The following is a 23,610-nucleotide window of genomic DNA, read 5'->3' on the forward strand; positions in this document are numbered from 1 at the left end:
GGGAATGGAAACTTTATCCATATATTTTCATCAGCTGCAGTGTTGGTTTAGTATGTTGAGTGTAGATCTCTTTGCCTCGAGCCACAATGTTCAACTTCCTCGGTTCTTCTCAAGATACCTTAGGTCAATGCAGAGTTAGTTGATACCCTCCTGGATCCTTGACCGGAGGGTCTACTCTATGCCTTCCCGCCAGTCCCTTTGCTTAGCCAGAATGAGGAAATTTCACCAGGAATGGGCTCTACTGATGCTTCTTGCCCCTTACTGGCCACATCAGCCATGGTTCTCAGGTCTCCTGTGTCTGTTGGTGGGAAACTATAAAGGTTGCCGATGCAGCTGGATCTTCTGGGTCCAATCTGCCATCCAGATCCCAATGGGCCGAGTCTGATGGCCTAGTGTTTGAGTGACGCCAGTTGAACCAGTCAGGGCTCTCTCAAGAGGTCATCAATACAGTGCTGGCTTCTAGACGGTCCTCTACTATCCAGTCTATCAAAGTACGTAGTCTAGATTTTCCAACTGGTGCATTTCCAAGGATTTCCACCTTCCAGGGCCACTGTGCAGTAAGTTTTGAACTTTCTCCACAAGGGGTTGAAGAAGGCCGAATACCTTGCGTTGCCAAGTCTCTGCTGTTTCTTCTATTCTATCAGTCATGCCATTGCATGTCTCTCTTGGATCGCATCCCTTGGTCAAGCACTTTCTGAAGGGAGCCACTTTGCTTTCACCACTAGTGCTTCATCAATTCCCCACCTGGAGCATACAGAAGATATTGCATGCCCTGCAATGGCTTCCATTTGAACCTCTCAGGACTGTTCCATTACGAGTTTTGTCTTTCAGGTTCCTTTTTCTCGTGGCCAATACCTCAGCAAGATGAGTGTTGGAATTGGGGGCTCTTTCCTCTGCTCACCACCTGTGTATATTTTCATAAGGATTCTGTCGTCTGATGTATTGATCCACCTTTTAGGCCTAAAGTTAATTTGGTTTTCCATTGTAACCAGGATGTTATTGTGCCATCGTTTTGTCCTAACCTGACATATCCCTGGAGAAGTCCTGGCATTCCATGGATATCCACAGAGCTCTCAAAGTTTACCTGGCCCACACTCAAGACATCCGGTTTAAGAGAGCGATTGTTTCCTTTCAGTTTAGGGTTTTAAGAAAGAAGGTTTCCAGTTCTACCTTGTCCAGCTGGCTGTGGGCATGTATTGTTCTGGCTTATGCATCCCTCATGCTTCTAGTGCCTTGTGACACCATGGCACATTCCTCAAAGTTCTGCAGCAACTTTGTGTTTACCACTAATGCCACTCTTGGGTATCTCTGCAGAGCTGCCATTTGATCCATTCCGGGCTCTTTTATCAGACACTATAAAATAGATTGTTATGCCTCTGCCAGTGCTCCTTTGGGAGATAGGTTTTGCAACAAGTGGTAGCTCACATTTAGGCAGCCTTGATGCACCCTCCCTAGTGGGACTGCTTTGATACATCCCACCTGATGGCATGCTACCTGGGGAAAATGGACCATTAGTCTCACCTGAAAGATGTTTTTTCCAGGTAACATGCCATCAGGGTGCTCCCTGCTGGGCAGCTGCCTATATGTTCCTTTTTTCCTTAAGGTTTATCAGTACATGTTTTACTAAGGCTGTTACCTGATTGTTCATCTTGGGATGTTTCTTAAATAGTCAAGACTTTATTACATGCATTACCAATGTTTTGGCTGCTCCTTTCTGTGTGCAGTTGTTCTGCCTCTGTGTTCTTTCAATGCTGTGTGTTTGTGTTCACCATGATATCTTCCTTCGGCCTCGTCTGGAATGGACTGGAGTGAAGATCAGAAGGAGCAGCCCAAGTCTTGACTCCTGATCATTCCTGCCGTTGGATGTTAGGCGGTGCTAGAACCCACCTGATGGCATAATACCTGGGAAAACCACCTTTCAAGTGAGACTAATGGTATGTTTCCATTGAATTTGGATGAGGAGGTATAGAGCATGCTTATCAAATTTGCAGATGATACAAAATTGGGGGGCACAGCTAATACCGTGGAAGACAGAAACAAAATTCAAAGGGACCTTGATAAGCTGGAGCATTGGGTTGAAAACAACAGAATGAAATTCAACAGGGATAAATGCAAAGTTCTACACTTAGGAAAAAGAAACCAAATGCACAGTTATAACATGGGGGATACTTGGCTGAGCAATAAGACATGTGAGAAGGATCTTGGAATTGTCGTTGATCACAAGCTGAATATGAGCCAACAGTGCGATGTGGCTGCAAAAAAGGCAAATGCTATTTTAGGCTGTATTAACAGAAGTATAGTTTCCAAATCGCATGAAGTATTAGTTCCCCTCTATTCAGCACTGGTTAGGCCTCATCTTGAGTACTGCATCCAGTTCTGGTCTCCGCACTTCAAGAAGGATGCAGACAAACTGGAACAGGTTCAGAAGAGGACAAGGATGATCAGGGGACTGGAAACAAAGCCCTATGAAGAGAGACTGAAAGAACTGGGCATATTTAGCCTGGTGAAGAGAAGACTGAGGGGAGATATGATAGCACTCTTCAAGTACATGAAAGGTTGTCACACAGAGGAGGGCCAGGATCTCTTCTCGATCGTCCCAGAGTGCAGGACACGGAATAATGGGCTCAAGTTGCAGGAAGCCAGGTTTCGACTGGACATCAGGAAAAACTTCCTAACTGTTAGAGCCATACAACAATGGAACCAATTACCTAGAGATGTAGTCGGCTCTCCGACACTGGAGGCATTCAAGAGGCAGCTGGACAGCCATCTGTTGGGAATGCTTTGATTTGGATTCCTGCATTGCGGCGTGGGTTGAACTTGATGGCCTTATAGGCCCCTTCCAACTCTACTATTCTGTGATTGTTCCTTTGAAGCCCTGCCCTTATCCGCCCCACACCTGAGGTCACTCATTATGTAACGTCTGTGAGGAATGGATAAATGGTTTAAAGCAAGGATGGGGAAACCTTTTTGGCTCTGGGGGCCAGGTTTGCCCTACTTTGGAGCATAGTCCAAAACATTAGACTATATAATCCACCCACAATGATGTTACAGAATTGTCTGCTTAAATCCCTTAAGGGGACTGCTGGCTGCTTTCCTCTCTTGTCTATTTTTCAACTGACCTGCCACATTTTTCCAGCTGTGGTGGAAAATATGCATCCAAATCTTTTCACCTGAAGTTGGAAAACAAGCTGGTGAGGTGTTTTTGAGTAGAAAGATTTCTGGAGGGAAATGGGTTTAGCTGCTCCCCTATGGGGATCCCCATTCCTAATTAGTCTTCCAGGGCTGGATTTCATTTAAACAAAGAAATCAGGAGGCTGTTACATTGATCTGCTATGCAATATCTGTTTTGGCCCTCTGACTAAAATACATCCAGTGTCTGAGTCTTCAGACCTGGCAAATCTTCAGACTACCTTTCACATCTGTAGTGCTTGGAAACCAAGTGTGACAGCTGAGGCTTTTGGGAAGCCACAGCCTATCTATCAAAGTATCTGAATTCTTCTGGAAGTTAGCTGATTCTCCATCTTGAGGATTATAATGTCAAATATGGCCCCCTAATTATTCTTTTTAGTGTCTTCAACACTGCATCCTGGAGAGCAGCTGGGAAGCTTTTTCAAGTGGAGAAGACACCATCCCTTCCTGTCTGTACCACATTTCTTAAAATTCTTTGGTATAATATTTGATCAGTAGGCAAGCAACTACAGTATTTTCTTTTCCTCATTGGGTACCTGATATAACTTAATAGTTCTCTTACAAAATTTAGTTGGTATATTTTCCTTCATTTTTTAGCTGCTTGTTTGACGGAAGAATGACAAACTCCTCTAGCAAATCTTCTTGGGTTTCCCTCTCTTTGAATAAAACTGACTTCTCTTAGCATGAAACGTTTTACTAATGTAGGATTTACTGTTTTATAGTAGCAGTGACTTGAAAGTCTTTTAGGAGCATTTATCACAAATATCTTTATGTATCTATTTTTAGTTATGAGTAACGTGAGCTTTGATGATGATCTTGCAACACTGGTGAATTTTTAGGGGCTTAGTTTGTTATCTCTTATACTCTCTTGCTAGGTATGCAGCTTCAATTGATGATATACTAGAAGAGGAAGAACATTATGCAGACCAGCTGAAAGAATATCTCTTCTATGCAGAAGCTCTTCGGTAAGCAGATCAGCATATCTTCTGTGAATGTTCAAATTGTGTTTAAACCATTGCATTTGAACTCACTTGTAAACAGTTTGCCAAAGCAAAAGATAATTGCATGGGGAAGTTCAAAAGCTTGCTCATCCATTGAATCATAGCAGAACTTTCTATCTGATAGCCTCGCTTCCTGATCTGTATGTAATATGAGAATAATGAGGCTCACTTAATGGTGGTGGTATGGAGTATAACAGGGGTACATGCCCTGAGATTTTATGGTAGGTTTGTAAGTGACCATGTCAACTCATTTGCCTTATTCTGTGTTTTGGAGAGAGTTTGGACCCCTGTTCTCATCTGACAGGGGATTGGATATTTTAAAGATTCTTGGAATTAAGTGATTCACATGGGTGTCAAAATTCTTAGAACATTTCCTTAATTGTTGTTATTTGCAGTGTCTGAATTTGGCACACTTGTAGCTTAAGGCACCCCCACTTATTTGAAAAATCTGGCTATCGATAAACTCCTTCTAAAATGAATGTCTCAAAGTGTATGTCCAAATGGTTAAGGTACTTCCTGGCCATGCTGAAAGCTGAAATTTGGCATATGGGCAGCCCAGGATACTGATTACTAGAAAAGTCTGAAAGGAAGTCATTTATAAGCATTTTCCTAGAAATAAGAGGCAAGAATTGTACACACACACCCAGAGAATTTATTTGAAAGACACCCAGAAAGCTGAAACTTGAAACTTTTTTCTGCCTGGGACATGGCATTTATCTCATAAAAGAGGCCCACCTGCCAAAGCTGGGCTATGGGGGTAGGGACACATAACGATTTGGCCCACTGGGCCAAAACTGTTTCCCACCCCTGCCTTAGATTAAACCATAAGCAATTGCATTGAAGACTACAGAAAGCTGAACATAAAATACTGTTCTGTACTGATGCATTGCTTGCTTTCTGTGATCCTGATAATACTATTCTTGTATTGTTAAACTTAATTGAATAATTCACTACCATTTCAGATTAAGACACTAGATTAGTAAATGCACAACTAAAGCAGTGTTTCTGTATTTTATCATCTTATAATTTATGAGGTTTTAATGATGGTATTGTACACCACAGTGCTATTTTTAAGGTTGTCAATTTATAAACTTATAAAGAAGTAATAACTAAATAAAATATTTTAAATAAAATCAAACTTGCAAAATTAGGCATACAAAACATTAATATTTTAAAAATTTTGGTCACCATACAAATAATAGCATTACTTGCTGGTAACCTCTTGCACTAGCCTCTGAATAAAAAAGATATAGCTGTGCTCTCGTTGGGTGTTGTGCAAGCAGCAGGATGCCATGTTTTGGAGCAAAAAGAGGAAGACCTACCAACTCACCACAAAGCTCCATTTTGGTTATATTATGTTGAAAATTGCTAATGTCTTGTATGTGGAAAAAGTTGATGGTAAGGGAATTTCAGTATGTTAATATCTAAGCTCATTGGCTAGATTTCTGAGAGCTGCCATTCAAATATTCTTTGACCTTAGGCATGATATGGCAGTAATTCTGATAAGAAACTCAGATCCTGAGGCATGTGAGGCTTCTGTGCTGCCTTAGGGATTATATATTGTTGTAGAGCATTTCTGCATTGAAATGGGTTTACCTCACTGTATATGCTATGAATGAAAGCCCACACTCTATCTTTCTTGAAAACTAAAGGTTTGCAATTTGGAGATGCAAGAGCTGAGGCTTAAGGCAACATTGAGAGAACAATTCTCCATTGCATGTTAATTATATCAGTATTTTATTAATGGTGATGGGATTATTAAATTCAGGCTAGATTCTGGTTGGGATATATATTTAAATATGACTTAAACAGTTTCATAGGAAACACTTACATTGATTTATTTTCAGGGCTGTTTGCAGGAAGCATGAACTTCTTCAATATGAGTTAGAAATGGCCGCTCAGGATCTGACATCAAAGAAGCAGCAGTGTGAGGAGTTGGCAACGGGAGTAAGCCTGGTTTTATTTTTTCCCACTTTCTTTTCCAAAATCTAGAATTAGAGAGAACCAGGTTCTTAACCTAAGTTATGTTAATATATTGCAGACTTGTGAAGGGTCTTTCTCAAGTTGTAGATCTTAGTAATTTATTTCACAGTGATTTATGCTGTCCATGCAAAATGTCTTTATAGAAAATGTATATCTTGACCACAAGAGTGTATGTCTTTATGGAAAATGTATGTCTTGACTACTAGAGATAAAGTGCAGCTTTTGAACTTGGAGGGAGGCAGGGGAGAAAGAGGAAGAAACCCTTTCTTTTTTAGACATTTTAAAATATTATAGTACAGCCTCACTTGTTCAGTGGCTTGGGAGACACCAAGTGAATTTGGTAAACAGGAGTGGTGTTATGTGTGTTTGGGTGGTAATGACATGACCATTTGAAGTGAATTGGGGTAGTTTACATCACTGGCCAGATTTTGAGAATGCACAATACTGTACACTGCTTACAAGCATCCTATAATTGTTGTTGTTATGTGCCTTCAAATCGATTACAACTTATGATGACCCTATGAATAAGCGACCTCCAGTAGCATCTGTTGTAAACCACCCTGTTCAGATCTTGTAAGTTCAGGTCTGTGGCTTCCTTTATGGAATCAATCCATCTCTTGTTTGACCTTCCTCTTTTTCAACTCGCTTCTGTTTCTCCCAGCATTATTATCTTTTGTAGTGAATCCTGTCTTCTCATTATGTGTCCAAATTATGATAACCTCAGTTTCATCATTTTAGCTTCTAATGATAGTTCTGGTTTAATTTGTTTAAACACCCAATTATTTGCCTTTTTCGCAGTCCATGATATCTGCAAAGCTCTCCTCCAACACCACATTTCAAATGAGTTAATTTTTCTCTTATCCACATTCACATCCACATTCACATCCATACATAGAGATCGGGGATACCATGGTCTGAATGATCCTGACTTTAGTGTTCAGTGATACATCTTTGCATTTGAGCACCTTTTCTAGTTCTCTCATAGCTGCCCTCCCCACTCCTAGCCTTCTTCTGATTTCTTGACTATTGCCTCCATTTTGGTTAATGACTGTTCCAAAGTATTGATAATCCTTGACAAGTTCAATGTCCTCGTTGTCAACTTTGAAGTTACATAAATCTTCTGTTGTCATTACTTTAGGCTTCTTGATGTTCGTTCAGCTGTAGTCCTGCTTTTGTGCTTTCTACTTTAACTTTCATCAGCATTCGTTTCAAATCATTACTGGTTTCTGCGAGTAGTATGGATGGTATTGTCTGCATATCTTAAATTATTGATATTTCTCCCTCCAGTTTTCACACCTCCTTCATCTTGGTCTAATCCCACTTTCCATATGGTATGTTCTGTGTATAGATTCAACAAATAGGGTGATAAAATACACCCCTGTCTCACACCCTTTCCGATTGGGAACCAATCAGTTTCTCCATATTCTGTCCTTACAGTAGCCTCTTGTGCAGAGTATAGGTTGCGCATCAGGACAATCAGATGCTGTGGCACCCCCCATTTCTTTTAAAGCATTTCATAGTTTCTCATGATCTACACAGTCAAAGGCTTTGCTGTAATCTATAAAGCCCAGGGTGATTTCCTTCTGAAATTCCTTAGTCCATTCCATTATCCAACATATATTTTCAATATGATCTCTGGTACCTGTTCCTTTTCTAAATCCAACTTGGACATCTGGCATTTCTTGCTCCATATATCACTTTACTTGCATGGTATATTAAGACAATAGTTGGATAATTACTGCATTCCCTGGGATCCCCTTTCTTTGGAATTGGGATATATATTGAACCCTTCCAGTCTGCTGGCCATTGTTTAGTTTTCAATATTTCTTGACAAATTTTTGTCAAAATTTGGACAGATTCAGTCTCAGTAGCTTGTAGCAACTCTATTGGTATGTCATCTGTTCCTGGTGATTTGTTTCTTCCAAGTATTTGAAGAGCAGCTTTCACCTCACATTCTAAAATTTCTGGTTCTTCATCATACGGGTCCTCCGTGAATGAATCTGTCATACTTGCATCTCTTTTATATAGTTCTTCGGTGTATTGCTTCCATTTCTCTTTTATCTCTTTTATCAGTGTGTTCCCCTGTTGATTATTCAACATCCCTACTCTTGGTTTGAATTTTCCCTATGAGTCCGGCCATCACAGCGGTTTTAGCTCCACCTATCGTGCGAAGGCAAGAATGTCTTTGAAGTCAAGACTAGGGGCGTCAGGCCCCTCCCACTCTCCAGTTCATTCTTGCCTTCGTACGAACAAGATTGGATCTTAAGCGTAGCAAGTAGCTTTTAGCTAAGTTTCGCGTATTTGTTTGAAGTCCTTCCTTTCCCTGTTTGTGTTTAACTTTCCATTTTAAGCCTTTTATTTTTTGAGCCTTTATTTCAGCTTATCTCCTTACTTGTTTGAGGCTTGTTTGAGGGTCCCCTCAGAGACCGCGGCTGCGGTTCTCTTCGTTTTTGTCCGCTTTTGAGCTTTCCCCCTGGCTCTGTTGCATCCATCGGGAGCTCGCGGCTCTATTTTTTCCTTCTGCTGGGCTGTCTCAAGCAGCGCTCTGAGGAGCTTTTGGAGAGACCGCGGCTGCGGTTCTCTCCCAGGTGGGAGCTTGCGGCTGCGGCTTCCTGCCCTCTCTTTCTCCCTCTCTCTCCGTGACTTTAATTTTCGCCGCGGAGAGCCCTTTACTCGGCGGCGACAGCGGCTTCCCTCCTGCTGCCTTTCCCGACACAGGCGTCTCTCGGCAGTCTCCTTTTGGGGTTTTTTAGAGCCGCAAGTGCGACTATAGACCCCGCGCCTCCCCCTGCGAGACTGTGCTGGGCAGCCCTTCCCCCAGTTCGTTACCAGTCGGCCGCCATTGCTTCTTCCCCCTCCGCCATTTTCGGATCATTTTTTCCTGCTCTTTTTTCTGGGCACCATTTTTGTTGAATTCAAATTTCCCGCCTTTTTTGTTACCCCTTTATTAACCATCGGATACCTTCCCTGCAAGCTATCTGTATGTGTGTTGTCTGTGTGTTGTAGGCAGAGTTACACAGGGCTTCCTCACACACAAAATTACTGTGACTGTATCATCAAGGCTGGAGCTTTAAATCAGTGGCTGACATGTACTAAATCTGAATTATATTCAGTATTATCAAGACTGGAGCTTTAATATCAGTGGCTGACTCGTACTAAATCTGAATTATATTCAGTATTATCAAGGCTGGAGCTTTAAGATCAGTGGCTGACTTGTACTAAATTTGAATTATATTCAATATCATCAAGGCTGGAGCTTTAATATCAGTGGCTGACTTCTACTAACTGAATTATATTCAGTATTATCAAGGCTAGAGCTTTAATATCAGTGGCTGACCTGTACTAAATCTGAATTATATTCAGTGTTATCAAGGCTGGAGCTTTAATATCAGTGCTGACTTGCACTAAATCTGAATCATATTCAGTATTATCACGGCTGGAGCTTTAATATCAGTGACTGACTTGTACTAAATCTGAATTATATTCAGTATTATCAAGGCTGAAGCTTTAATATCAGTGGCTGACTTGTACTAAATCTGAATTATATTCAGTATTATCAAGGCTGGAGCTTTAATATCAGTGGCTGACTTGTACAAAATCTGAATTATATTCAGTATTATCAAGGCTGGAGCTTTAATTTCAGTGGCTGACTTGTACTGAATCTGAATTATATTCAGTATTATCAAGGCTGGAGCTTTAATATCAGTGGCTGACTTGTACAAAATCTGAATTATATTCAGTATTATCAAGGCTGGAGCTTTAATATCAGTGGCTGACTGGTAATAAATTTGAATTATATTCAGTATCATCAAGGCTGGAGCCTTAATATCAGTGCTGACTTGTACTAAATCCGAATTATATTCAGTACATCCTGCTCCTTCTGTGGCCGTGTACCACGCCTGAAATCCAGCCTACAGCACTAATCTGAACTATATTTTGTACATCCTGCCCCCTCTGTGGCCGTGTACCAAACCTAAAATACAGCCTATATTATACTAACGCTGATACCACAGTGCATTCTGCCCCCTCTGTGGCAGTGCACTTAGCCATCTGCCAGTGTATTCTACCCCCTCCGTGGTCGTACGCTGTGCCAGTTCGGGTCTTTACATCCTGCCCCCTCCGTGGCAGTGTACTGCACCCAAGTTAATATAAGATGGCAGAACAGCCAGGCATGTCACAAACAGCCCAGCCACAACACTCCAAGGTGACTAAGTCTAAGCATGTTAAAGTAATGGCTAAGACAAAACATATTTCCAGCCATAACAAACCAAAGCGGCCACGCTATACCTCTGTGCCAACCACCACCTCTACCACAGCAACTCAGGCACACATAAACGATATACTTCATTCCCCTGCTGCTTTCGCTGACGAGGAGGTTTTTTGCTGGCTTTTCCACTCAGCTTTCACCTAACCAGCCTCCCTCCGTTTTACCACCTCAAACATCTGCTCCAATACCGGCTCAGGCACAAACATCTGCCACAACCGGGCTGCAGCTGTCCCCTGATTTCTTCTCCCAACTTCAAGCCATGCTGGCATTTATCACCCAAATGCAGTCACTACCACAAGTTCCGGCCATACCTCAACTCAACATGGACCAACGTGCGTGTCATGAAGCTCATCCTTCCTGCTCACCAAATCCCTTCGATATAGCCAGAGGCAGATGTATTGACGAAGCCTCGTATGCGGAGGAGTCAACCTTCACTGACCACGTTGAAGGAGATGACTGGAGCGACGATTCAGATCATGAGGAGGATACATCGTATCGCTTGTTTAATGCCTCAGACTATCAGCCCCTGGCACGCAGGGTAGTTAATACCCTTGGTCTACAGACTGCGCCTTCAACTTCTTCCGCACCAGCCATCAAAGGGGCCAAGGTTCTCAAATCTGCACTTATTGAACACTACATCCCGATGCCGGACCCAATTGCCAAATTGGTATCTGAAGAATGGGCTCAACCATTTCAATCTCGCCACTTCCAGAACCTGGCTGACAGGCTTTACGCCCTAGCTCCGGACTTTGCCACCAAGTTACACGTCCCTGGCATAGACGAACCAATCGCTCGCCTCGTTTCACGATCCCTTTTGCCCAGGGAAGGGGAATCCCAACTAAAGGACACTACTGAGCGTCGAGTAGACTTCACCCTCCGCAAAAACCACGAGGCCACTGCCCTATCCACGCGTGCCTCCGCTTCAGCCTCCATTTTCTACAGAGCAGCTATGATGTGGCTGGATGGTCTTCTAGAGGATACTAACCCTGATCCTGTCGCCCTCAGAAGGTCACTGGTACAGTTGCGTAAGACAGCAGCTTTTGTGCCCGATGCCACCTTGGATGCCACTCATTTGGGGGCACCAGCCATGACGGCTCAGATAGTCGCTTGAGGGACCCTCTGGCTTCGCCACTGGCAGGCTGATTCAGCGGCCAGAATGAATCTGGCCAGGTCTCCTTACTCCGGATCGTTACTCTTCGGCGAGGAAGCTCTAAAGGCAGTGCTGGTTGATCCCAAAGACACCCACAAACCGGTTCTGGCCATTGTCCAGAACATCAACCATAGGCCTTCCAGGCGCTTTCCTTCCTTCCGTACTAACCAGCCCTTTCGAGGAACGCGGCCAGGAGGACGAGGCCACAATGTCAGATTCTATGACCCCAATTCATCCAGGGGCTCCTGGAACCGACGCTTCCAGGGCAGAGACCTACGGCTGGCTTGTCAACGTCGACAAAAGCCATCTCTAACCAACCCAACGCCTACTACATCTAGGGGCAATGTTGGATACCCTGCAGGCAATGGTATTCCTGGCTCCAGATCGCATTACTGCCATCACAAGCATCGCAAGGTCCCTGATGTAACAAACATCAGCAGACGTCATGCTTCTAGCCAGGGCGCTCGGAATGTTCATTTCTACAATCCATATTGTGCCATGGGCTCGAGCCCACACTCAGCATCTGCAATGGACTTTACTGCCCTTTCAACAGGACATTGCCAGCTCCAACCATTGCAAAGTTCGCTTGATCCCCGCACTGCGCCTATCATTCCGCTGGTGGACGAGGTCCCAACACCTCTCCAAGGACACGCCGTTCAGAGAACCACACAGATCTGTTGTAACCACAGATGCCAGCCTCATAGACTGGGGAGCCCACTGCAACTCCCAGTACGTTCAGGGGGTTTGGTCCACCACGGAGCAGACTCAAAGCATCAACTGGCTGGAGCTAAAAGCTGTTCATTTAGCTCTAATTCATTTTCAGTCTCTGTTCCCTTTGGACCATGTCCTCATTCGAACGGACAATACGCGTGTAAAATCACATTTGAACAGACAGGGGGGCACCAGGGCTCGTCCTCTGCAGGACTTACCCTCCCTCACCTTCGTCTGTGCAGAACAACATCTACAATCCCTGAAAGCAGAACATCTCAGACAGATTTGGAATGTGACAGCAGACTGGCTCAGCAGACAACAGGTGTTTCCGGGGGAATGGAAACTTCACTCAGCCATTTTCCATCGTCTTCAGAGTCGGTTCGGCGAATGCTCAATCGACCTGTTTGCCTCCAGTCGCAATTGCCAGCTTCCCAGGTACCTTGCCCGATACCTGGATTCAACAGCGGAAGCAATGGATGCTCTGACAATACCGTAGCCAGACGGTCTCTTGTACGCCTTTCCTCCCATACCATTGTTAGCCAAAACCTTGAGGAAGGCGTGAGCCGAGAGGGCACAGCTGGTTCTGATAGCACCATTTTGGCCACGCCGACCGTGGTTCTCAGATCTTCTGGCAATGTCGATGATGGATCCTTGGACACTTCCAATCAGGCCAGACCTCCTATCCCAGGGTCCAGTACTTCACCAGGACCCTACTTGGCTCAATCTAACAGCGTGGCGTTTGAACGGGGACATTTGAGGTCAGCTGGACTGTCTGACGCTGTGATTGATATTATTTTGGCCTCGAGAAGACCATCCACTACTCGTATTTATCAACATACCTGGGTGGCTTTCTCCAAGTGGTGTCAGTCCCACCACCATGATCCATCCCAGGCCACTGTGCATCAGGTGCTGCAATTTCTCCATAGCGGCTTTATAATGGGACTTCGACCCAACACTCTACGTCGACATGCGTCCACTCTGTCATCCATTCTCTCAGTGTCCTCCCCTGGAGCTCCTATTTCCTCACATCCGTTCATCAAACGTTTTTTGAGGGGAGTCGCCCCTCGCTCTCCGGCTGTTGTCCATCGGTTTCCCTCATGGAGTTTGCCGAAAGTTCTGCAGGCTTTGCAACGCCCTTCGTTTGAACCCATCAGGACTGTGCCCCTACGTATGCTGTCCTTCAAGGTCTTGTTTCTGATCGCAATCACATCTGCCAGACGCGTTTCGGAGTTGGGCGCATTGTCTTCTGCTCGACACCTCTGCGTCTTCCATAAGGTCTCTGTTGTGCTGAAGACTGATCCTTCCTTTCGTCCCAAGGTTGATTCAGTTTTTCATTGCAACCAGGACATTGGTTTTGCCTTCCTTTTGCCCGAATCCTACCCATCCTCTCGAGAAGTCTTGGCATTCGTTAGATGTCTGGAGGGCTCTCAAGACCTACCTGTCCAGGACCCAAGAGATTCGACGAACGGAGTCTCTGTTTGTATCCTTTCATCCAAGGTTTATGGGGCATAAAGTATCCAATTCTACCTTATCCCGTTGGTAGAGGGCATGTATTACTTTAGCATATGAGTCTCTGAAGCTGTTAGTTCCAGCTAGTATAACGGCTCATTCTACCAGGTCAGCTGCCACTTCGGCTGCTTTTGCTACTAATGCTTCTGTTGCCGATATTTGTAGGGCCGCAGTCTGGTCTTCCCCACACTCGTTTATAAGAAATTATAAAATTGATCGTTATGCCTCTGCTGATGCTTCTTTTGGCAGACGAGTGTTGCAACAGGTTCTTAATGAGGATTAGCATCCGGTCCCACCCTGTATGGGCTGCTTTGGTACATCCCGCTGTGATGGCCGTCTCATAGGGAAAATGGACCATTGGTCTCACCTGAAGGGTGATTTTCCTCTGAGTCCGGACATCACGACCCTCCCAGTTGGGGGATGACTATATATTTTCTAATATGTTCTATATTACTGTTACGCTATTATATTTAAATTTAAAAGTGAAGTCAAGACTTCTAGTTCTGTTATACCGCTATGTTGGAGTCATGTTACTATGCATGGTACTATTGTGTTATTTTCCTGCTGCCAGGCCTGTTGGCCTTGTTCTTGTATTTTTAGATATCTCTCCTTAGACTCGCTGCGAATGAACTGGAGAGTGGGAGGGGCCTGACGCCCCTAGTCTTGACTTCAAAGACATTCTTGCCTTCGCACGATAGGTGGAGCTAATACCCGCTGTGATGTCCGGACTCAGAGGAAAATCACCCTTCAGGTGAGACCAATGGTCCATTTCCCTTTAATTTCTCTAATCTTTTGGAATAGGGCTGTTGTTCTTCCCTTTTTGTTGTCCTCTTCTATTTCTATACAATAACTATTGTAATAGTTGTCTTGGTCCCTCCGTACTAGTCACTGTATTGCATTTAGGGTTCTGACGGTGTTTCTATCTTCTTTTGCTTTTGCTTTCCTTCTTTTTTAACCATTTTAAGGGTTTCTTCAGTCAACCATTGAGGTCTTTCTCTCTTTTTAACCAGAGGTATTGTCTTTTTGCATTCTTCCCTGATAATGTCTCTGACTTCACTCGGTAGTTCTTCTAGTTCTCTATCAACTAAGTTTAAAGCCACAAATCTGTTCCTTATTTGATCTTAATATTCTTCTGGGGTGTTATTTAATTGTATTTTGGCATTATGAGTGCTTTGTTGTTGTCCTGTAGCTTTACTCTGATTTTCGATATTACCCGTTCATGATCTGTACCGCAGTCTGCTCCTAGTCTTGTTTTTGCAGAAAGTATGGAACTTCTCCATCTTCTGCTACCAATTATATAATCAATTTGATTCCTATATTGACCATTTGGTGATGTCCACGTGTGCAGTCGTCGTTTTGGTTGCTCAAAAAATATGTTTGCAAGAAACAAATTATTGGCTTCACAGAGTTCAATAAGTCTCCTGCTTCGTTTCTATCTCTTAAGCCGCATTTCCCCACAATTTCTAATTCTTCTCTGTTCCCTACTTTTGCATTCCAGTCTCCCAAGATTATCAGCACATCTTATTTTGGTGTGTGATCAATTTCTTCCTGTACTTCTGTGTAAAATCTGTCCAATTCCTCTTCTTCTGTGTTTGCCGCTGGAGTGTAGACTTGGATGATGGTTATGTTAATAGGTTTCCCATTTAATCTCATTGATATTAGTCGCCCAGACGTTGTGTTATAGCTCCTAATTGCCTTGTTTCTTCTTAATTTCTCATTTCCTGCATAAAATATTCTGTAGTTGCCTGACTGAAAATGTCAGAAATAAAAAAAGGGGAAACCCCAAGATGTGTGCCATTCTTAAGTGCTCACAAGACCTTACGGTTTTCGTAGACACGTCCACTAAAATCAACTCTGAGCTGAAACAATCTCTTAATCAGCAAATTGATAAACATAAGAGAAAGAATGACCAAGGAATGGAACAGAAATTGTCTTCTTTAGATCAAGAGCTCAAAGGCTTCTACAATGAATTAAAGGCATTTAAATATAAAAAAAAATTAAGAGATGAGAGCGACTGTAAAACAAATAGGGTGTATCCTTGGCTGTATAAAAAGCCTAAAAGAGTGACATTTTCTATACAAGAAAGCTCTGTTGGATTACACACATACTGGGACTCCACTACTGCTGAGAGTAGCAACGCAGACAGTTCCAATTTTAACTCCTCAATTTTTTTAGAAGACAGAGGCCAACACAAAAGAACAACTACTTACAACGGGAACCGGAAGAGATCCAAGAGGAACAGATCTCCCCCGTATCAACTCAGAAGGAGACGTTAGTCGTTAATCTCTCCAAAAGGACTTTAAGTTGTTTAGAAGGACTTATACTTGATAAAGGACTTTCTTTTCTTCCTACTGCCTAGCATGACCCTGTTCAAGGTAGACTAGATTTGTTTCATTTTTTTAGGAATATAAAATTACGACAATACTTTGGAGGCACTGTCTCTACAGATTCTAAAAGCAGATTTAGAACTCCCTTTAATTTTATGCCCCCTGGGTCAGGAGATCCTTCCATACTAACGTTTGAGAGATTAGTCTCGCAGGATTTAGAAAGGACAGAAACAACATCTCAAAATTTATGGCATAATTTGAATAATAAAGAACAGCATGTTCTAAGGGAATTATCGCATGACTCCTCCATTGTAATCAAACAAGTTGATAAGGGTGGGACCATAGTTATTCAGGATGCCCATGAATATAAAAAGGAGATTTTATCCCAATTAACAGACAAAACAGCATATATGATATGTCCTTGCAATCCTACTGCAAAATTTGCCCAGGAAATAAAAATCCTTGAGAAAGGTTTAAACTTGGATTATATCTCCAATGATGAGTATAGATTTTTGTTTAACAAAAATCCTAGGGTTCCAGTTTTTTGTACCCTGCCTAAGATTCACAAAGGAACAATACCTCCTCCTGGTCGTCCTATTGTTTGTGGCTGTAATTCCATTCTAGAGCCTCTTTCCTTGTTTGTTGATCATTTATTTTACACCTTTCATACCCGCTATTCCATCTTTTATATGGGATTCTACAGATTTCATGAATAAGGTATAGTCCACCCCCATTGAACTCCAGGGTATTTTGGTTACTATGGATGTGAGATGACTTTACAACAACATACTTCAGGAAGAAGCCATAGATATTATTCATCATACAAGAGAACAGATAGACATCCCCCCCCATTTTCTTTGTACATTGACAGAAATAGCTATGTGCAAGAACTACTTTAAATTTGGTCATTTTATTGGCAAATTAAAGGGGTAGCCATGGGATGCCCTGTGGCCCTTGAAGTAGCTAATTTGTATATGGAATCCTTTGAAAAAGATATTAATGCAGCTGCTAGTTCTTTTGCGGAACAGGTTGTGTGTTGGTGGAGTTTTATAGACTATGTGTTTCTAATTTGGAGGGGATCGGTTGAACATCTATGTAATTTCTTTGAATGGCTAAACTGCAGGAGTATCAGCATCCAATTTGATTTCAACCACAGTCTGGAGGAAATTAATTTTCTGGATTTATTAATTAGGAAACAAGGCAAACATTTAAGCACTTCCATATATATAGAAAACCCACAGATAGAAACACTTACTTAAGGTTTGATAGCTCCCACCCAAAATCACTAAGACAGAACTTACCATATAGTCAGTTTTTAAGGATTATACACAATCATTCCTCTGAAAGGGATTTTATACAGCAATCCAACATTCTGAAAAAACATTTATCCAAGAGGGGTTATCCGAAAAATATTGTTGAGGATAATTTCAGGAAAGCTGCCCTAAAAATGCACTGATCTTTTGCAACAAATGATTAAAACAGCTTCTAATTGTTTGAATTACAATTTGACTTTTAATCATGTGGCTAATAGACTACCAAGTAGCATTAAAAGGCATTGGCATGTTATATGTCATATTCCTGGATGTCATGAGAAACCCATGATTTCCTTCAAGAGGACCAGGAACATGAGGGACATTTTGATTAGAAGTGAATTTAGGGACAACAATCACCCAGTTTTCAACACCATTCCAGGCACAAATGTACCCATGGGTCATCATCCCTGTGGGCATTGTGCCTATTTATATGCAAGATGACCGAGTTTGTCAATCCTGTCAATCATAAAAAAATCACTTTGAACCAGTTTTCTACATGTAACACTGCCAGTGTCATTTATGTGATTCAGTGTAGTTGTCAAAAATTTTATATAGGCCAAACATGAAGGACTGTCAAAAGACGTATAGGGGAACATCTCAGCAATATTAAAAACAAGAGTTCTGGGGTGTGGAGCATTTTAGTAGATGTCATCACTCTTTTGCCAATTTTAAGTTTTGGTTTTTAAAAAACATAAGTGTGGAAAAAAGTAATGTATTATTAAGGAGAGAAATAGCTTGGATTTTGGAACTAAAAACACTGACCCCTGGTGATCTCAATGAGGGGTTAGAATTTCTTCCTCTCTTAAGAATTTTTATAATTATCGATGATCCCTTTTACATTCCTTTTCCTCATTTGCTCGTTAATTCTCCTATGTTTAGTCACACCGGATTTAGAGAGAGATATATACATAAGCATGCTCATGTGAATTCTTCTTTGTGGTAATCTATAATTTCAAGCAATTTTGCTAGAAAAGAACATTGTAGACCAGTCCATGAAAGTAAAAACTTTTTTGTATAGATTAGTTATGTAAGACATGATTTTATACTGTAGTGTATTTTGTGTTATTTGTATAATAATGTAGTGTGTCTTTGTAATTTTAATTATAGCCCCTGATGAAGGCCAGATTATCCAGTGGCCGAAAAGCGTTGGGCTTTTAAAAAAAAAAAAACTACACATTTTTCATCAACTTGGGGTTTCCCCCTTTTTTATTTATGGCTCTTTGGATGCTTGTCACTTTCTGTTTCTAATTGAAAATGTCCCATTCCCGTCCATTTTAATTCACTCACACCAAGTATTGTAATGTTGATGTGTTCCATTTCTTGCTTGACAATTTCTAACTTTCCCTGGTTCATGCTTCTCACATTCCATGTTTCTATTGTGTACATTGTACAACTTCGGAGTCTCCTTTCGCATCTGTGCGCATCAGCCTCTGGGCTTCCTTTCCGCTTTGACCTGGTTGTGTCATTAGTCTCAACGCTACTCGTGCTTGTTCGTTGTTCTTCCCCAGTAACTTGATGAGTGCCATCTAACCTGGGGGTCTCATCTTCCAGCACTATGTTGTGTTGCATTTTGGATACTCTGTCCATAGGGTTTTTGTGGTAAGAGGTATTCAGAGGTGGTTTACCATTGCCTTCCTCTGAGTTTGGATGCATCTTAGTCTGGTGTCTCAGCTTTGACCATTCTGCCTTGGGTGCCCCTGCTAGGAGTCTAGCCTCTTGGTCTAGACTCCTGATGGCATTGCTCTCAGCTTCTTCGGCACTATTAACACATGGCCCTATTTGTCTAACAGCATATATGTATGTGAGAGATAAGTGGTGGTGAGAATGGAGTTGCACATTTGAGTAGGATAAAAGGGATAGGGTATATTTCTTTGGAAATTTAATTAGCTTTTTAAACCATCTGTAATGGAAGGGATGAAGTATTGGGGAGGGCAAGAAAGGAAAACATAACCCATAGAAAATATTGTAAGCTTCCCTGACCATACAGGGATAGAGCAGTGTGTAATAAATAAAACACTAAGGCTGCAATCCTACATATAGTTAGGTTTTTTACATATTTTTGAAAAAAATGCGAGTACCTTAACTCCCTTGTAGCCTGAACGCCCACTGTGCTGTTTTGGTATTAAAAGTAGGTTCCAGGTCATAGCTCAGATAAAGCTGTAAACATAGCCTACTGAAAGAGGAGCACTTATCAAAGTTCTGTCATAGCATTTGAAGTGCATTTGCATATTTTGAATTGAACCAAATTGCTTAGAGACTTGGAGGCTTGCTTTGGGCTTGTGCCTTCCCTGCTTCTCACCTTAATTTCTGGTTAACTGTAGTTTGTCATAATGTCCTAATTGGTCCAATGATGGTTGAAAATGGAAATGGACTGCCTTTATGGCAACCCTATGAATACGGTTTTCATGGTAAGTGGTATTCAGAGGGGGTTTACCATTGCCTTCCTCTGAGGCTGAGAGGCAGTGACTGGCCCAAGGTCATCCAGTGAGCTTCTTGGTTGTGTGGGGATTCACACCCTGGTCTCCCAGGTTGTAGTCCAGCACCTTAACTACTACACCACACTGGCTCTCACCCAATTATGGTTAGAGCAGCCCAAAAATGGAGCAGGGAATTGACATCAGAGACAGGAATGAAATCCCCACTTGGCCATGAAGTTCAGTAGCTGTTCTTGGGTTGGGAGTACTTCGCAAGGTGATTGTGAGGAAATGAGGGTTTTGGAGGACCGAGCATGCCGCCCTGAACTCCTTGGAAGAAGGCTGGGATAAAAAAGTAAAACACTTTTATCCCCAGCAAACGTTTTGAGGTCAGTGTGCCAGATAAGCTTTCCCTGTCCATGTGTTTGGGCACTTGGTTTGTTCCCTGCCAGGAAAACAAATTTCCTAGAATATGTATTTACTATATTTTTTCAGACAGTGAGAACATTCTCCTTGAAGGGAATGACCAGCAAGCTGTTCGGCCAGGAAACACCTGAACAAAGAGAAGCAAAGATAAAAGTGCTAGAAGAACAGATACATGATGGAGAAGAACAGCTCAAAGCAAAGAATTTAGAGAGCCGGTAACTGTCGATTATGTTTAAAGAAAATGTAAATATGAAAGTCATACTATGTTTGTGTCAGCTGACTGTATGCTGCAAGTGTTTGGCTCTCCTTGGAGACTTTGATTCCCTGTTAAACGGCTAAGTATGAGGTTGGCAGTCATCTGGGCTGTCTGGGATCTGTCACACATCTTTTATACCTTTTTGGTGTTTATGAGTGTCTACAAAATTTTCATCTCCCTTGCAAAAAGAACATAGGTGATATCCAGTGTTAGAATAGACCCATTGAAAATGAATAGGTCGCTATCATTTGCTATCACCCCACATTCTTAGCTACTGCTGTGAAAGAAAGCAGAACACTTTCACAGTTGGAAAGGCACTGATCATGGTTTATTGCGTGTGTTGCATTAAGGTACTAATAGGTTTAGCAGGCTGGCTCTGGGTGATTTCTCTGTAGCAGTTGAATACAAACATATGTTTCTTCATACTAAGAAAATGTCTTTTGAATGTTTATATTAAGTAGCTTTCAATTAAGGTTATATTTATTGGCAGGCTGCTTTTGAATGAATGAGATGTTCTTTTCTCAGGAACAAAAACCTTAGGAAAAATAAGTGCTGACATCTCCAAAACCAATGTATTTCTATCAGAGGAAAATAGCTTTTACAATTTCCTGTGTAAGGATTGCAGCTAAGAAGATCAGCGTGTTCAGGGTTATCTGTACTACTCAGTTTACAAAAACTAAAATTCTGCAGCCAGCAAAGCCAGACATCATGCCAAGAGTAGTAGAGTTCTCAGTGAACTGTATAAATCATGTAAACTGAGTGTATTTGCATAGGTAGCAAGTTCTTAGCAGAACTCCTCCATCGTTATTATCGTGCATAATTCTGGCTTTGTTCACAATGGAGAGAGGCAAGGAGCTGGATAGGGCACTGAATGCCTCCCTCCTCCTGGAAACTGTTCAGCAATCCCTGTGGCTTTGAAAACTTCAGCAGATGTTTCACAGACAAAAAGATCTTTGCAATCACAAGGAAATCTTGCTTCTCTTAAAAATGAGAACTGACCTTGGATAATCTAATTTAATGAAGGCCATATTAGTATTTTCCTTCTGCCATATGAGTCAATAGATGCAGTTCATGTCTATGGAACACATAAAGTGACTTAGGTTGGATTCAAAGATCCATGAGTAAATTTTCACTGGTGGAACGCTCCTACTCAGAAGGAGGGCACTTTTCACGAATCCCCCCTTGAATTCCTTTACCCTCAAAATCTGTGGAGGATTGGGGGACTCTCTGGAAAAGGAGAAGGTATTGCAGGAAGGAATGCACAGAAATTGCCTTCTCTTCCATTTCCCCTGCAATCTGGTTCCATACATGGAACAATCCATTGGATTGTACCCCCTTTCCCTGCATGGGAAATTGTGTCTGAGAGCCTCAAAAAGGATATTGTGAACTGCAAAAGGTGCAGAAAAACACAGATAATGTGGTCAAAAGACTGGAGCAACTCCACTCTGAGGAAAGGTTACAGTGTATGGAGCTTTTAGTTTGTTTGTTTTTAAAGGGAGAATATGAGCGTGTATAAACTAATGCATGGTATGGAGAAAGTGACCTCTCTTCCTCTCATAATACTAGAACCTGGGGTCATCCTGGGCAACTAAATGGTGGGACATTCTTCACCTAGTGCATAATTAAACTATGAAATTCACTATGGAAGATGTAGCAATGGCCGCCAATTTAGATGGCTTTGAAGGGGGATTAGAATGTATATTACTGTATTTGATATTATTGGAGGCAGTATGCCTCTGAGCACCATTAATTGCTAGGGATCATAAGCAGGGGAATGCCTTTGCACCCATCTGTGCTTGTGGGCTTCCCATAATCATTTGGTTGGGCACTATATAGGCCTTGGTCTGATCAGCAGGCCTCTTATGTTCTTAATACAGTTCACCTTGGAAAAAGTCTGCCAGTGAAAATCTGTCAGGTCATGAGGAGTAGGATTGGGGAGCACGTTTTGTTTCTACATCAGTGGGGTGTCATATTGCAGCCCCCTTACTTTGTTGCATATGACAAATGGCTGCAGTTCATTTCTTTTCAAGAATGTAAAGTGGATGCAGTTGAACCATGTGAGCATTCCACCCTGTGGGATCTTGGTTGTATGACACCTTTTTTATCCGTTTTGAGTCTTTTGATAAACAGTCATTGGCTGTAGATAGATGACTGCTGTTCTGTTATATACCTGTGTTAATACTAGCCACCCATAAAATGCAATATAGCAAAAAAAAAACCCTTTGTGTCAAAATGATTGCAAGAAGGCAAAGTTGTCATTGAAAAAGACACAAAAGTTTTCAGTTTAGAAATAAGATGATTAGAATGTTAACTCCCTTAAGTTGGGCTAGTAAAGCTATCCCACACTTCACAAAGAACAAATAATATTCGAGATATATTATGTCCACAACAGACTGTGGGAATACTGTGGACATAATATATCTTACCTTAAGCAAAGCTTTTGACAAAGTGCTCCACAATATTCTGATTAACAAGCTAACTAAATGTGAGCTAGATGGAACAGCCATTAGATGGATCCATAGTTGGCTACAGAATCATACTCAAAGAGTGCTTATCAATGGTTCTTTCTCAAACTGGGGGGCGGTAACGAGTAGGGTACCACAGGGCTCAGTCCTGGGCCCAGTACTCTTCAACAGTTTTATTAATGACTTGGATGAGGAGGTGCAGGGAATACTGATAAAATTTGCAGATGATACAAAATTGGAAAGGATAGGTAATATTTTGAAGACAGAAACAAAGTTCAAAGTGATCTTGATAGGCTGGACCATTGGGCTGAAAACAACAGAATGAAATTTAATAGGGATAAGTGCAAAGTTCTATACCTAGGAAAAAGAAACCAAGTGCACAGTTATAAGATTGGGATACTTTGCTCAGCAATGTAACGTGAGAAGGATCTTGGAATTGTTGATCACAAGCTGAATATCAGCCAACAGTGTGATGTGTCTGCAAAAATAGGCAAGCACTGTTTTATGCTGCATTAATGGAAGAATAGTTTCTAAATTGTATGAAGTACTAGTTCCCCTCTATTTGGCACTAGTTGGGCCTCATCTTTAGTACTGCATCC

At 42.0% G+C, this 23,610-nt stretch overlaps 1 protein-coding gene across 2 annotated transcripts in view; it reads left to right on the forward strand.

Annotated features, from left to right (window-relative positions):
- SNX4 (sorting nexin 4) overlaps window positions 1-23,610 on the forward strand; it is an 80,600-nt gene that overhangs the window by 52,112 nt on the left and 4,878 nt on the right. For both annotated transcript variants that reach the window (XM_061609026.1, XM_061609027.1), the window contains 3 exons: window positions 4,065-4,154; window positions 6,038-6,137; window positions 20,360-20,505. In XM_061609026.1, coding sequence (XP_061465010.1) covers window positions 4,065-4,154; window positions 6,038-6,137; window positions 20,360-20,505 — 336 coding nt within the window. The remainder of the gene's footprint in view (window positions 1-4,064; window positions 4,155-6,037; window positions 6,138-20,359; window positions 20,506-23,610) is intronic.

Source organism: Rhineura floridana, chromosome 2 (genome assembly GCF_030035675.1).
Source record: "Rhineura floridana isolate rRhiFlo1 chromosome 2, rRhiFlo1.hap2, whole genome shotgun sequence".
NCBI classification, from domain to species: Eukaryota; Metazoa; Chordata; class Lepidosauria; order Squamata; family Rhineuridae; genus Rhineura; species Rhineura floridana.